Raw genomic sequence first — 15,235 nt, 5'->3', positions numbered from 1 at the left:
ACCAGTCTTCCCTCTATAGGATTCTGTCATTACTTACTGCCTCAGTAAAGCAGCCAGCACAATCAAAGACCCTGCACATTCTCCCCTGTTTTCTTCTCTTCTACCCCCTGAAAAAAAAAATTGGGTTGAAGATATAAAAGCCTAACAGGATGTCACCAAGCTCAGGGCTTCTGTTATCACACTTAAGAGGACCTCTTGTACGATAAGATAGACTCTTGGCCTCAGTCTGTCTGGTTTATGATCTTCTACTTTATTGCACTGCATTTTGTTTTTAGGAGCTTTAAAACTTTATTCTGCGTTCTGTTATTATTTTACTTTGTTCTACCTCAATGCACTGTGTAATAAATTGATCTATATGCGCAATATTGAAGACAAATTTTTCACTGCATATTGCTACTTGTGGCAATAATATGTCTTAAATGCTTCTGATTAAAGACCTGGTTGGATGTTGGTAATGTAAAATACTGCTACTGGTTCATTGGTGAAAATGGTGGGGCAGGTGTGTGTGTCCTGGGTTGTTGTACAGACCAGACCCTCGTGCCCTGGTGTGGCTGTTATAGCCTTCCAGGCGAGGAAGTACTGGAGGCCATGTGGGAGAGAACAGAGTCACAGCAGGTTGGAGACTGGCCCCTTGCCAATGCTGCCCTCTAATGTTCGGTGCCTGCAATACAAGCTGGGATGCTTGAGGTTGACCCAGCACGAGACATGCTGCTTTATGTCCATCTGCTTTATCAGTGCAAGATGAGCAACTGCTGCATTCTTGTTCTTGCAGAAAAGTGGCTCCAGGCCAATATCCAATCTTCAGGCCATTCGGCTTGGGGATTGGTGCTCATATTTTTGTGACTAGATATGCTGTGTGGTAGTGTTTTGCACCTTGGCCCTCGCAGGGGAGTGATGTTTCATTTAGCTGTGTGAATGTGTATGGTTGAATGACAATTAAACTTGAGCTAATATACCAAGATCAGGTCTGCTTGGACAGGATTGAATCTTCCCAGAACATCCACTCTGATTCTATATTCTTGGTGGATTTTGATCTAGGGTCAGATAATCCTAAAGAAATCCAAGTCCTGAACTCAGTGAATCAGCAATGTCACAATGCTACTAGCACCAGCTTACCTTGCCCACAACATGCTAACCCTAACCTGTACAGGACAGTGAGAAGAAACTAGAACGCTCAGGAAAGCCACATGGTCATGAAGAGAATGTACTTCCTCCTTAGAGACAGCTGCAGGAATCAAACGCTGATCTTGCTGTGCAGATAGAAGAGAGGTGAATATTTGCTTTTTGGGTTAGGATGAAATGGTGCTCCCAGTATTTGGCCTGATGTTAATGGCTGTAATTAAATATTGTAGGGGGATAGTACAGATTAACTAGTGACATTTCGGATGCGGTGGGGAGTTCAGAAGCCTGTTGGCCTGGGGAAAGAAATTGTTTCCCATCCTGACCATTCTTGTCTTTTATGCATTGGGGTCTCCTACCTGATGGTAGAAAGTCAGAGGATGCTGGCTGGATGGGTGGGACCCTTGAACACCAAGGGCCCTGAGTATGTAACACTCCTGATAAATGTCCCCGATGGATGGTGGGGCGACCCCTGTGATCCCCTCAGCCATTCTCAGTCCTGTGTAGGGACTTCCGTCCAGTGCTCCCGTAACAGATGGAGATGCAACTTGTCAGGATGCTGTCAATGGTGTTCCGGTAAAATTCGGTTAAGATGACTGGGGGAGTGGTTGTGGGCAGCCTCACTTGCTTCAATTTTCTTAGGAAGTGGAGTGCTGCTAGGCCTTAATCAGGGAGGTGATATTGAGGAACAAAAGTGCGGTCTTTTGTAACTCCCAGGGGCTCGGTGCTGTTAACTCTACAGAGGAGCCATGTATGAGCAGAGGGGGATGGTTCATCTGTACCTTCAACCCTTTGAGATTGTTCAGACATGCATACCCATCATGGTTATTTTTTAAAAAAAAATCAACCATATTGAACTTTCAATGAAATTGCATATCTTCAATGGTATATAAATCTATCTCATCTCCTTCCTACAATACCCTCAAAATACTGGAGGAATTCGGCAGGCCAGGCAGCATCTGTGGAGGGTAATGGTCACTGTTTTGGGCCCAGACCCTTCATCAGGAAAGGTTGACTATCCATTTCCCTCGGATGCTTCTTGACCTGCTGAGTTCCTCTATCATTTTGTGTGTTGCTCAAGATTTCTAGCTCTGTAGAATCTCTTGTGTCTATCATATCCCTAAATGTTTTAACAACTTGGACTTGTATCCAATGGGTAATAGTCATGGAAAGCTACAGCACAGAAATGGGCACTTTGGCCCATCCAGTCTGCGCTGAACTATTTAAATTGCCTTGTTCCAAGAACCTGCACCCAGTCCTTAGCCCTACATACTCTTGCCATTCCATGTACATACCCAAACTTCTCTTGAATGTTGAAATCAAAATTTCATCCACTGCTTGTGCTGGCAGCTCGTTCCACACTCTCACCACCCTTTGACTGAAGAAGTTTCCCTTGTTCTCCTTAAACACTTCACCTTTCACCCTTGACCCATGGCCTCTGATTGTAGTCCCACCCAACCTTAGTTGGTGAGGACCCTCCTTGCACTTACTCCATCTATACCCTTTATAATTTTGTATACCTCTATCAAATCTCCCCTCGATCTTCTATGTTCCAAGGAATAAGGTCCTAACCTATTCAATCCTTCCATATCACTTAGGTCCTCAGTCCCAGCAACATCCTTGTAAATTTTCTGTATACTCTTTCAATCTTATTTGCATCTTTCCTGTAGGTAGGTAACCAAAACTGCATACATCATATACAACTTCAACGTAACATCCCACTTTCTGTACTCAGTACTGTCATTTACAAATGGCAATGTGCCAAAAGTTTTCTTTACGACTTTATCTACCTATGATGCCACCTTCAATGAATTAAGGATCTATTATTCCCAGATCACTCTGTCCTACCACACTCCTCAGTCCCCTACCATTCACTGTAAGACCTACTCGTTGGTGCAACACCTCCCAGTTGTCTGTATTGAATTCCATCTGCCATTTTTCAGCCCATTTTCCCATCTGATGCAGATCCCTCTGCAAGCCATGATGGCCTTCCTTGCTGTCCACTAAATCGCAATATTGGTGTCGTCAGCAAATTTGCTGATCCAGTTAACCACATGATCATCTAACTGGATGATAATAGATTAACAACAAAGGACCATATCGATCCCTGCAGCACACCACTAGTTACAGGTCTCCAGTCAGAGGCAACTCCCAAGCTTCTCCCATAAACCCAATGTCTGATTCAATTTATTACCTCATCCTGAATGCCAAGCGACTGAACCTTCCTTCTTGACCAACTTCCAAAGTGTATGTAGACAACAGCTACTGCCTTGCCTTCATCCACTTTCCTGGTAACTTCTTCAAAACTCTAAGTTGGTTAGACATGATCTATCACACACAAAGCCATGCTGACTATCCTTAATCAGTCCATGTCTGTCAAAGTACTTGTATATCGGGTCCCTTGGAATATCTTCCAATAACTTTCCCACAACTGATGTCGGACTGTCCAGCCTATAATTTTCTGGTTTATGTTTAGAGCCTTTTTTCCCCAAACAATAGAACCACGTTAGTTATCATCCAATCCTATGGTACCTCTTCTGTTGCTAGGGCCTCAGCAATTCCTGTACTTGCCTCCTGTAACGTCTGAGAGAACACCTTGTCAGGCCCCGGGGATTTATCCACCCTGATTTGCCTCAGGGTAGCAAACTATACGGGGTCCACAAAGTTGATGCTGATTTTTGCCTCAATTCTATGGACGCTATCCATCTCCCGAGTAAATAAAAATGCAAAGAACGCATTTAAGATCTTTTCCCATCTGTTTTGGCTCCACACATGGATTACCATTTTGGTCTTCCAGAGGGCCGGTTTTGCTCCTTGCAATCCTATTGCTCTTGACATGCCAGGAGAATTCCCTTGGGATTCTCCTTGTCCGCTAGTGCAACTTCATGCCACCTTTTAGCTCTCCTGATTTCTTTAAGTGTACTCTTGCATTTCTTGTACTCCACAAGTACCTCATTTGTTCCTCCTTGCCTATACCTGCTAGGCGTCTCCTTTTTTTTCTTTCTTATCCAGGGCCTCAATATCTCTTGAAAACAAAGGCTCCCTAAACCTGTTACCTTTACCTTTTCATTCTGACAGGCACAGACAAACTTTGTACTTTTTTTTTGGAAGGCCTCCCACTTTGTAAGTACACTTTTGCCAGAAAACAGCCTGTCCCAATCCATATTTACCAGATCAATTCTGATACCATCAAAATTGGCCTTTCTCCAGTTTAGAATCTTAAACCATGGTCCAGACCTATCCTTTTACGTACTTACTTTGAAACTAATGGTATTGTGGTCACTGGCTGCAAAGTGATCCCCTACACAAACTTCTGTCACCTGCCCTGTCTCATTCTCTAATAGCAGATCAAGTATCACACACTCTCTCATTGGGACTTGAATGCACTGATGAAGGAAAATTTCCTGAAAACATTTGACAAACTCTATCCTATTTAATACTTTTACAGTAAGATTTCCAGTCAATATGTGGAAAGTTAAAATCACCTACTGTAATACTTTGTGTTTCTTGCAATAGTCTGATCCCTTTAAGTTTGTTTTTCTAAATCTCACGGACTTTTGGATGATCTGTAATATAGCCCCATTAAAGTGGTCATACCTTTCTTATTCCTCAGTTCCACCCATGCAGCCTCACTAGTTGAGTTCTCTAGTCTGTCCTGATAGAGCACTGCTGTGATATTTTCCCTGATTAGTAACACCACCCCTGAATGAAGTTTCTCGTTGTCTCAGCTCTCAATGATTGAGAATAATTTGTGCATAATTCATCTGTAGATTTAATTTTTACTTTCCTAAGTTGTGTGTACTACTGTGCTTTGCACCCTGGTCTGGAGAAACATTGTCTTGTTTGACAGTATATAAGTAAATGACAATAAAGTTGTGTTGTTTTTTTTGGCAAGAGACTATAGGGAAAGGATTGGGGAACACATGGAGGGGTGGTTGAAGACTAGAATTGGGGAGTGCGTGAAGGGGGGTGAAGACAGTGCTTAAGGGGAAAAGTACTTAACATCTTTCTCTGTTTGACAGAATTCCGCTGACGAAATTCCAATCCATGCGTCACTCACTGACGGATGTTGCAGTCTCTGTTGAGAATCTTGTTGCTGCCGGAAAGCTTGGGAATGGGAAGTACACTGAATCCTCGGGAGATACTCCGGAAATCCTCACAAACTACCTGGATGTGAGTACAGGTGCTTGCTAAGCAAGGATTGTCCACTGCAGTCTGTGCAGAATGTAATGTTGAGACTTTATAAAGCATTGGTGAGGCCTCAAATGGAGTATTGTGAGCATCTTTGGGGCCCCTTATCTTCCAAAGGATGTGCTGAAATTGGAGTGTTCAGAAGGGGTTCACAAAAATGATTCCAGGATTGAATGACTTGTCATATGAAGAGTGTCTGATTGCTCTGGGCCTGTATTCATTAGAATTCAGAAGAATAAGGGATGATCTCATAGAAACCTATCAAATGTTGAAAGGCCTAGATAGGGTGGCTGTGGAGAGGATGTTTCCTATGGTGGGAGAGGCTAAGACCAGAGGACACAGACTCAGAATAGAGGGGTGTCCCTTTAGAATGGAGATGGAGGAATTTCTTTATCCAAAGGTTTCAATGGGTACATTTAATGTCAAATGTATACAATATACATCCTAACAACATACTTCAAAGTTGCTGGTGAACGCAGCAGGCCAAGCAGCATCTATAGGAAGAGGTGCAGTCGACGTTTCAGGCCGAGACCCTTCGTTAGTCCTGACGAAGGGTCTCGGCCTGAAACGTCGACTGCACCTCTTCCTATAGATGCTGCTTGGCCTGCTGCGTTCACCAGCAACTTTGATGTATGTTGCTTGAATTTCCAGCATCTGCAGAATTCCTGTTGTTTGCTTTTAAATATACATCCTAAAATTCTTTTTCTTTGCAAACATCCACAAAAAATAGGAATGCCCCAGAGAATGAATGACAGTTAAATGTTAGAACCCCAAAGCCTCCCCCTCCCACGTATAAGCAGGGTGGTGAATCTGTGGAGCTCCTTGCCACGGGCAGATGTGGAGGCAAAGCCTTTATGTATATTTAAGGCGGAGGGTGATAGAATCTTGATTCAGTTTTCCTCTCCCCATATCATTTCATGCCCTGACCAACCATGGTGTAATGGTAGAGCAGACTTGATGGGCCAAATGGCCTAGTTCTGCTCCTGTATCTTGTGGTCTTGGTCTGTCTCTGGATTATCATTTCTACACACTCCTTCCCTAACTTTATGCTGTTTCTGATTTATGTCGCCCTCCTTGCTCTCTTATCCGGAGCAACATAAAAAGATGGAGGCGGTCAACAGGTCAGGGAATTTTTTTAGTATTGAAATACTGCATGGAGTTGTCCCTCTCAGCCCTTCGAGCTATGCTGCCCAGCAATGCTGTTTTTTTTTAACTTAAATCCCTAGCCTACTCATGGGACAGTTTACAGTGGCCAATTATCCTACGAACCAGTATGTCTTTGGACTGTGGGAGGAAACTGGAGCACCCAGAGGAAATCCTCATGGTCACGGGGAGAGTGTATAAACTCCTTACAGCAGTGGCGGGAATTGAACCTGGGTTACTGATACTGTAAAGTGCTGTGCTAACAGCTATGCTACTGTGCCTTCCCCATGGAGAGAAGTGAACAGCTGATCTTCAGAGCCTTCATCAGGACTGGAAGGGAAGAGGAGATGGGCCAGTATTAAAGGGGTTAGGGGAGCACTGGAGCAAGACCTAACAGGTGTTTCTGGGGAAAAATGAGGAAGGTGTAGGATATGTGTTAAAAAATGAAGAAATACTCAAATGGTAAAATGGTATAATACAACCGTGACTGACGAGGGAAGTCAAAGCTCTTGTAAAAGCAAAAGAAATGGTATGCAACAAAGCAAAAATTAGTGGGAAGATAGAGGATTGGGAAGGTTTTAAAAATCTACAGAGAGCAACTTAAAAAAAAATAAATAAAAAAAATAAATCATTAGGCAAAGGATGAAAACAAACTAGCAAATACTATCAGAGTGGATAGTAAGTTTTTTTTTCCAAGTATGTTTTAAAAAAAAAATAAAAGAGAAATGAGAGTGGACATAGGACCACTATAAATTGAGGCAGGAGAAATAATAGGGGACAAGGAGATGGCTGATGAACTAAATAAGTATTTTGCATCAGTCTTCACTGGAAGACACTAGCAGTAAGCCTGATGTTGTAGTGTGTGAAGGAAGAGAGGTGGGTGCAGTTACTATTACAAGGGAGAAGGTGCTCAAAAAGCTGAAAGACTTAAAGGTGCACAAGTCACCCGGACCAGATGAACTGCACCCTAGGGTTCTGAAAGAGGTGGCATTAGAAATGACGTTTCAAAAAAAAAAATCATTGGATTCTGGCATAGCGCCAGAGGACTGGAAAACTGCAAATATCACTTCACTCCTTTAAGAAAGGAGGAAGGCAGCAGAAAGGAAATTGTAGATGAGTTAGTCTGACCTCAGTGGCTGGAAGATGTTAGTCAATTGTTAATGATGAGGTGATGGAGTATTTGGTGACACAGGACAAGATGGTACCAAGTCAGCATGGTTTCCTGCAGGGAAAATCCTGCCTGACGAATCCTGTTGGAATTCTTTGAGGAGATTACAAGTAGGATAGGTGAAGGCGATGTGGTGGATGTTGTATATTTGGTCTTTTAGAAGGCCTTTGACAAGGTGCCACACATCATGGACTGGATGCAGGTCAATGGGACTAGCGGAATGTTTCGGCACAGACTAGAAGGGCCGAATGGCCTGTTTTCTGTGCTGTAGTGTTCTGAGGCTGCTTACTTGTGGTATTACAGGACAGTTACTAACAGAGAGCATTGGCCGATTGGTGGGAGGCAGCGAGTGGGAATCAAAGAATCCTTTTCTGGTTGGCTGCCAGTGACTAGTGTTCCGCAGGGGTTGGTGTTGGGGCCACTTTTTATGCTGTATTTAAATGATTTTAGATGATGGAGTAGATGGTTTTGTTGCCAGGTTTGCAGATGATATGAAGATTGGTGGAGGGGCAGGCAGTGTTGAGGAAATAGGTAGAGTACAGAAGGAATTGGACAGATTAGGAGAATGGGCAAGAAAGTGGCAAATGAAATACAATGTTGGAAAATGCATGGTCATGTACTTTAGTAGTAAAAATGTGAGCTATTTTCTAAACTGGGAGAAAATCCAAAAATCTGAGATGCAAAAGGACTTGGAGTCCTTGTGCGGAACAGAAAGGTCAGCTTGCAGGTTGAGTTGGTGAGGAAGGCAAATGCCATGTTAGCATTTATTTCAAGAGGTCGAGAATACAAGAGCAAGGATGTGATGCTGAGGCTTCATAAGGCACTGGTAAGGCCTCAGTTGAGTATTGTGAACAGTTTTGTGCCCTTCATCTTAGAAAAGATGGGCTGGCATTGGAGAGGGTCCAGAGGAGGTTCACAAGGATGATTCCAGGAATGAAAGGATTATCATACAAGGATGACTCTGGGTCTGTACTCACTGAAATTTAGGATGGGGGGGGGGGGAATCTCATTGAAACCTCTTGAATGTTGAAAGGCCTAGACAGTAGATGTGAAAAGGATGTTTCCCATGGTGGGAGAGTCTAGGACAAGAGGGCACAGCCTCAGGATAGAAGGGCACCTTTTCATAACAGATGTGGAGAAATTTCTTCAGCCAGAGAGTGGTGAATTTGTGGAATTTGTTGCCACATGCAGCTGTGGAGGCCAGCTGTATTTAAGGCAGAGACTGATAGCTTCTTGATTGGATATGGCATCAAAGGTTATGGAAAGAAGGCTGGGAACTGGGGTTGAGAAGGGGGGAAAAAAGGATCAGAATGGCAGAGCAGACGCAATGGGCCAGATGGCCTGATTCTGCTCCTAAGTCTTATGGAGAGGGGACTGATGGGAAGGAAGGAGAGTGGAAAGGTAAGAAGCTTGGAGGTGATAGGTGGAAGTGACAAGGGTCTGAAGAAGGTGAAATCTAATTGGGCAGCAGACCATGGAATAAAGGGTGGGAGTGTGTGTGTGTGATGGGCAGATGGAGGGGCTGGTAGGATAAAGGGACAGGGGAATGGTTGCTTCTTGCTGTTTTTCCCTCAGAACTTGTTCTGAGCAATTTTTAACTCTCCCAGGGTGCTCACTAGTGTTCCTGTCTTTCAGGCCCAGTACTACGGCCAGATTGGCATTGGCACTCCACCACAGCTCTTCACCGTGGTCTTTGACACTGGATCGTCCAACCTGTGGGTGCCTTCATCCCACTGCTCCTTCTGGGACATTGCATGTTGTGAGTGAAGCAAATGTGCTTGTGGTGTTTTAAATCTTTGGGTTGGGTATAGTTCTAGGTTGGTATTGTCTGTTCCGTAGTCATCATGAAGCTACTAGAATCATTGCTGCCTCACTGGGGAAGGTAGAGTACGCTGTCCTGCCCTGGGAGTCGATTCCAGGGCAGTGCAGAAGGACCTTTGTCTACCTTCCACACCATCCCAAAATCTCCCAGGATCTTCCCTGTCCTGGGAGCATTCCAGTAAATTTATTATCAAAGTTTGTAGAACACAACTGGCACATGGCTGTCCTGACATGCAAAGTTAGCTCCGGTGGACCGGGTGGGTGAGATCCAACAGTCAGGAAGGCCGTTTTGCAACACTTCTCAGAGAACAAAGGGTGTGACAAGGCGCAGAAGTTGTGGTCATCCACAATGTTCCAGCTGATTTGTAATCACCAGTGTGAGCAAAGGTCTTGTGCTGTGCAACTTTTTGCCCACTGGCGACAACATGGGCGATCCGAAATTTTAATTAGAAATAAACCTGAAGCTATTCTAAAGACAATAAATTACCAAGTCAAGTTTGTTCATTAAGAGAAATAAAACGACATCACAAGCCGAAAAGGAAATGTGATTGTGTACAGTCGTGAAATACTTGCCAACAAGGTAGAGGGTGACAACCTTTCGTGTGCAGTCTAAATTCCCTTGTGGGCTAGTAGCAAAAGATGTGTGTGTTAGAGGCAACACTGGTCATCCACTGCACCCACAGAAGACCCCAGTTGTGACAGCTACTTGTTCCACTGGACCTGGACTTGTTGAGAGTGGAATTGCCCTGCTGCAACATCTTTTTCACCTTTTTTAAAACACAACCTCTCCAACACACATTTCCTATCATTGTCAGTTATGACGGACAGCTGCCCATATAATATCCAACCCTGGGATTCATTATCTTGCAGGCACCTACAAGATGCCCAAATTTTAAAAAAAATTATAGAATCCATGAGGACTTAAAACATGCAAAAGAACACAAATTGTGCAAGTGATTAAAAATAAAATAAATAATACTGAGATCATGTGCTGCAAAGTCCCCGAAAGTGAGTTTACAGGTTGTGGAATCAATTTGGTGACGAGGTGAGTGAAACTGTCCTCATCGGTCCAGGAGTTTGGTAGTTAGAAGAACAACTGTTCCTGAACCTGGTGGTTTAGGATGGTGTGGAAGTTACTCATGTCAGTTTTGGTCCCTAGGGGAGGGGGGCGCGGTTGGGGGCAAGAAGATTCTTTGAAGAAGGTACTGTTAAGGTTTGAACACCAGAGGCTACAAGTCACAGTTGTTGAAATTACTTGGTAGTGTCAGTAGAAGAATAAAGATTAAGTTGGCTCTTTTTAAGTGAAGTCCTTTCCACTTAGGGGTTCACCACAAGTATAAATCAGATGCGTCCAGCACCTACGTGAAGAATGGAACAGCATTTGCTATTCGCTATGGAACTGGGAGCCTCAGTGGATTCCTCAGCCAGGACACTGTAACTGTAAGTAAAACTGTCTCGTGTTCTTGATTTATGTCATTCCTTGGTTAGCATTTAAGAGTTTTGTAACAAAGCTGTGGATAATATTTCATAGAATACTATAGTGTGGTTTCATTTCTTATATCAGCTGTTTTTGGTTCAAAGTACATTTATTATCAAAGTATGTATACATTATACAACCTTGAGATTCATCTCCTTACAGGCAGCCACAAAACAAACACAAAAGAACCAATTTAAATAAATAAAACAGCAAATGTACAGAGAGGAATACAAATCATGCAAGCACACAGCATTCGGAACAAAAGCAAGTCCGTAGTCATGAGGCCTGGAGCAGCCCTCAGTCTCAATGCAGGGAAGAACGGAGTAAACGTCGCAGAGCAGTGAGGCAGAAATCGGCTCTCACCTCTGATCCTGACGCCCTGTCTTTCCAGTCTATATGGGCTGGTGTTTAAATTGGCCAAACAGCAGATTGTACCTCGTATTAGGACCTGGGGCCACTGTTGTAAAGGGCTTGGGGCCCAGACCACATCACCCGGCCCAAAGCCACTCTCAAACTCTTCAGATCAGCTTGGCGCCCTGAGTAATCTGACCGACCTCGCACCCAAGCCAGTTGTAAAGGCATTGGAGCTCCTCTGCTCTGACTTCTCTTTGAAAGGTTTGTTTCATCGGCTTCAATTCTGCAACACACCCGCATGGCTCGTCCCCTGAACTCTCTGATAATTTAACACAACACAATTTACTTCAGAAAAGATGTTTTTAGTTGAATTTATTGCCTTTTGAACTACCAGAGAGCTGTTGCATGAGCTTAGTGGCGCCATCTTAACTGGAAGTTAGCAAATGTTAATTTCATCAGCAACCAATGTTCAGATCTGAATGTGGTTCACAGATTAGATTTAAAATGCAGCTCAGGGCAGTGAGACCTCAGATGCCTGTATCTGCATGAATGCTGCCTAGAGTCCATAAGAACATGATGTAGGAGCAGAATTAGGCCATTCAGACCATCGAGTCTACTTTGCCATTGGCTTTATCCACACTGCTTCAGGGGACTAAAAGAATGAGGGGTGATTGATAAGTTCATGGCCTAAGGTAGAAGAAGTCAATTTTAGAAAACCTAGCACATTTATTTTTCCTACATTTGCACACTTAGTCCAGCAGTCATGGAGCATATGGATCCCTTCTTGGTAGAAGTCAGTGTCTTGGACCTCCAAAATGTGGTCCACACCAGGGGTGATAAGTTCGTAGACTAAGGTAGAAGGAGGTGAGTTATTGACATCAAACCTTCTGCATTTTCACTCAGAGTTGAACTGCACGTGCATGTAACGAGAGCTGTGTAACTCATCTCCTTCTACCCTAGGCCACGAACTTTTTAATCACCCCTGCTGTGGACCACCTGGAGGTCCAAGAGGCTCTCGTTACATGCATGTGCAGTTCAACTCTTTGAGTGATAATGCAGAAAGTTTGATGTTTAGTAACTCATCTCCTTCTATCTTGGGCCACAAACTTACCAATCACCCCTGCTGTGGACCACTTCTACAAAGAAGGGATCCGTATGCTCCATGACCGCTGGACTAAGTGTGTACATGTAGGAGGGGACTATGTTGAAAAATAAGTGGTCTAGGTTTTCTAAAATTGACTCCTCCTATCTTAGGCCACAAACTTATCAATCACCCCTTGTAGAATAATAACTGTTCCAATGGTCGGATAGTGACTGGGCCTGAACCTGGTGGTGCGGGGCTAAAGCTCCTCTACCTTCCCAGTGGTTGTAGCAAAGATGGTATACCCTGGGTGGTGGTGGTGGGGTGGGGGGGTGGGAAATGGAGGATTGTTGATGGATGCTGCTTCTAATCCCAGGAGTGTTTGAAGCTATTGTAGTCAATTTGTTGAAATGGGCATGTTATACTTGCTGTAAGCACAAGGTAGGTCCAGTAAAGGAGGTGAAGTCCCTGACTAAACACTAGCAGATGAACCAGTGGCAATGAGAAGATCTCTGTACCCTGACTTGAATGTTCTTTTGGCATTCACTTGGTATTAAGTTATTGTCACACGTGGCAAGGTAGAGTGAGAAGTGTATCGTGGACTAGCATGCCACCAAGATCCACATGCAGACCATCTGAACAATTGGGAAAACATTTGGGTAGCCTAAGAGCCTCAAGGCGATCTCAAGAAGTGAATTGGAATTGAACTTTGAACTCTAACCCCTCATTACAGCTGGGGTCAAAGTTCAATTCCAATGTCCTCTGTAAGGAGTCTGTACGTTCTCCCTGTTGAATGTGTGGGTTTCTCTCTTGGTACTCTGGTTTCCTCCCACAGTCCAAAGACGTACTGGGTAGTAGGCTAATTGGTTGTTGTAAATTGTCCTGTGGGTTAAATTGGCAGTTGCTGGGTGCTGTAGGTTAGAGGGTCTGTTCTGCACTGTATCTCAATAATAAATTAAAGCTTGCATACTGTTCATACAGATCAAATCATTATATGATGCATTGAGCTAGTATAAGGCAAAACAATAACAGAATGCAGAATAAAGTGTAAAGGTTACCGAAAAGGTGCAGTGCACATAAACAAATAAGATCATATTGGGTAGATTGTGAGGCCAGGAGTCCATCTTATCAGACAAGTGGTTCATAGTCTAATAACAGTGGGTCGAAGCTGTCCTCAAGCCTGGTGATGTGTGCTTTCAGGCTTTTGTATTTAACACCCAAGGCGAGACGAGAGGATGTTTGGGCTGGGTAGGGCTCTCATCGATACTTCACTGCCTCAGTAAAGTAGCCAGCAGAATCAGAGTCCACGGACGGGAGGCTGGTTGCTCTGATGTGCTGAGCTGTGTCCACAACTCTCTAGTTTCTTGCACGCGAAATGTTATACATCCAGATAGGATGCTTTCTGTGGTGCATTGATTTAAAAATTGTTTGGTTGACAGAGGCATGCTGAATTTCTTCAGCCTGCTGAGAAAGTGGTGGGAGAATGCACTACGTTTTCCCTCCCTCTTCATGCATTCCACTGTAGCTGCAGGAGAGTAAACTGGAAGGGCACGAGCCCGGAGGGGAAGGGCGACATTGCTGATGCCCACTATGCCGTGGGAGAGAGGGAGTTAGTGGGCCCTTTCACTGTATAGGATACTTGAGTGTCCCGGAAGGTGGTTCTCTTTGGTTTTCTGCTTTCTAGACAAAGCACAGGTGACTTTCTCCTAACTTGGAATAGGTGTGGATGTATGTATTATTGTGTGCAGTTTTGATCCCCTAATCTGAAGAAAGACATCCTTATCATAGAGGGAGTACAAAGAGGGTTCACCAGATTGATTCCTGGGATGGCAGGACTTTCATATGATGAAAGACTGGATCGACTAGGCTTATACTCGTTGGAATTTAGAAGTTTGAGGGGGGATCTTATTGAAACATATAAAATCCTAAAGGGATTGGACAGGCTAGATGCAGGAAGATTGTTCCCGATGTTGGGGAAGTCCAGAACGAGGGGTCACAGTTTGAGGATAAAGGGGAAGCCTTTTAGGACCGAGATGAGGAAAAACTTCTTCACACAGAGAGTGGTGAATCTGTGGAATTCTCTGCCACAGGAAACAGTTGAGGCCAGTTCATTGGCTATATTTAAGAGGGAGTTAGATATGGCCCTTGTGGCTAAAGGGATCGGGGGTATGGGGGGGGGGGAAGGCTGGTACAGGGTTCTGAGTTGGATGATCATACTGAATGGCGGTGCAGGCTCGAAGGGCCGAATGGCCTGCTCCTGCACCTATTTTCTATGTTTCTATGAAATGGGCTGCAAATGTGCAGTGCCTTCCTTGGAGCTAATTCTTCTAAGGAGTCAAGTGACTGCTGAACAAAATTTGACCCAAATGTTATGTAAACAAAAAAAGAAACCACTTTTGGTCAAAGAGGGAGGTTTAAGAGGGGAAGGTCTGAAGGATTTCCAGACCTGGGTCATGGCGGATAATGACATGACCACAGATGAACTGAATAAGTTGGAGGTCCAGAAATGGACGGGCACTCCCTTGGAAAGAAAGCTGCACAGTTGGGGAGGGTGAAAAGGTTTTGTAAGCTGAAACAAACTTTTAAAGGTTGTGTCGGAGGAGAAGAGTGGAACAAAGGAAGTTACTGTTACGAGCCGAATTGTCCTAGGTGGCCAGTGAGAAGCCCTGATCTTCAAAGTAGCTCTGTTATCAAAGCTTGTATATTATGTCACCATGTTACCCTGAGATTCATTTTCTTGTGGACATTCACAGTAGAACAAATGGAACAGAATTGATGGAAAAACTGCACGCAGAGGCTATGGCAATGCATACAAAATGCTGGAGGAACTCAGCAGGTCAGGCAGCATTTGTGGAATTGAATAAACAGTCGGTGTTTTGGG

The 15,235-nt window shown here is 44.0% G+C and overlaps 1 protein-coding gene across 1 annotated transcript in view; it reads left to right on the top strand.

The window, feature by feature from the left end:
* The window catches only part of LOC134354125 (cathepsin D-like), a 41,770-nt gene that overhangs the window by 15,770 nt on the left and 10,765 nt on the right, over positions 1 to 15,235 (top strand). Inside the window, exons 2-4 of the mRNA XM_063062915.1 lie at positions 5,142 to 5,292; positions 9,257 to 9,380; positions 10,764 to 10,882. Coding sequence (XP_062918985.1) covers positions 5,142 to 5,292; positions 9,257 to 9,380; positions 10,764 to 10,882 — 394 coding nt within the window. The remainder of the gene's footprint in view (positions 1 to 5,141; positions 5,293 to 9,256; positions 9,381 to 10,763; positions 10,883 to 15,235) is intronic.

This window comes from Mobula hypostoma, chromosome 11, assembly GCF_963921235.1.
Source record: "Mobula hypostoma chromosome 11, sMobHyp1.1, whole genome shotgun sequence".
Lineage (NCBI taxonomy): Eukaryota > Metazoa > Chordata > Chondrichthyes > Myliobatiformes > Myliobatidae > Mobula > Mobula hypostoma.
Note: the sequence above shows the minus strand (reverse complement) of the source record. Positions and strands in the feature narration are given on the sequence as shown.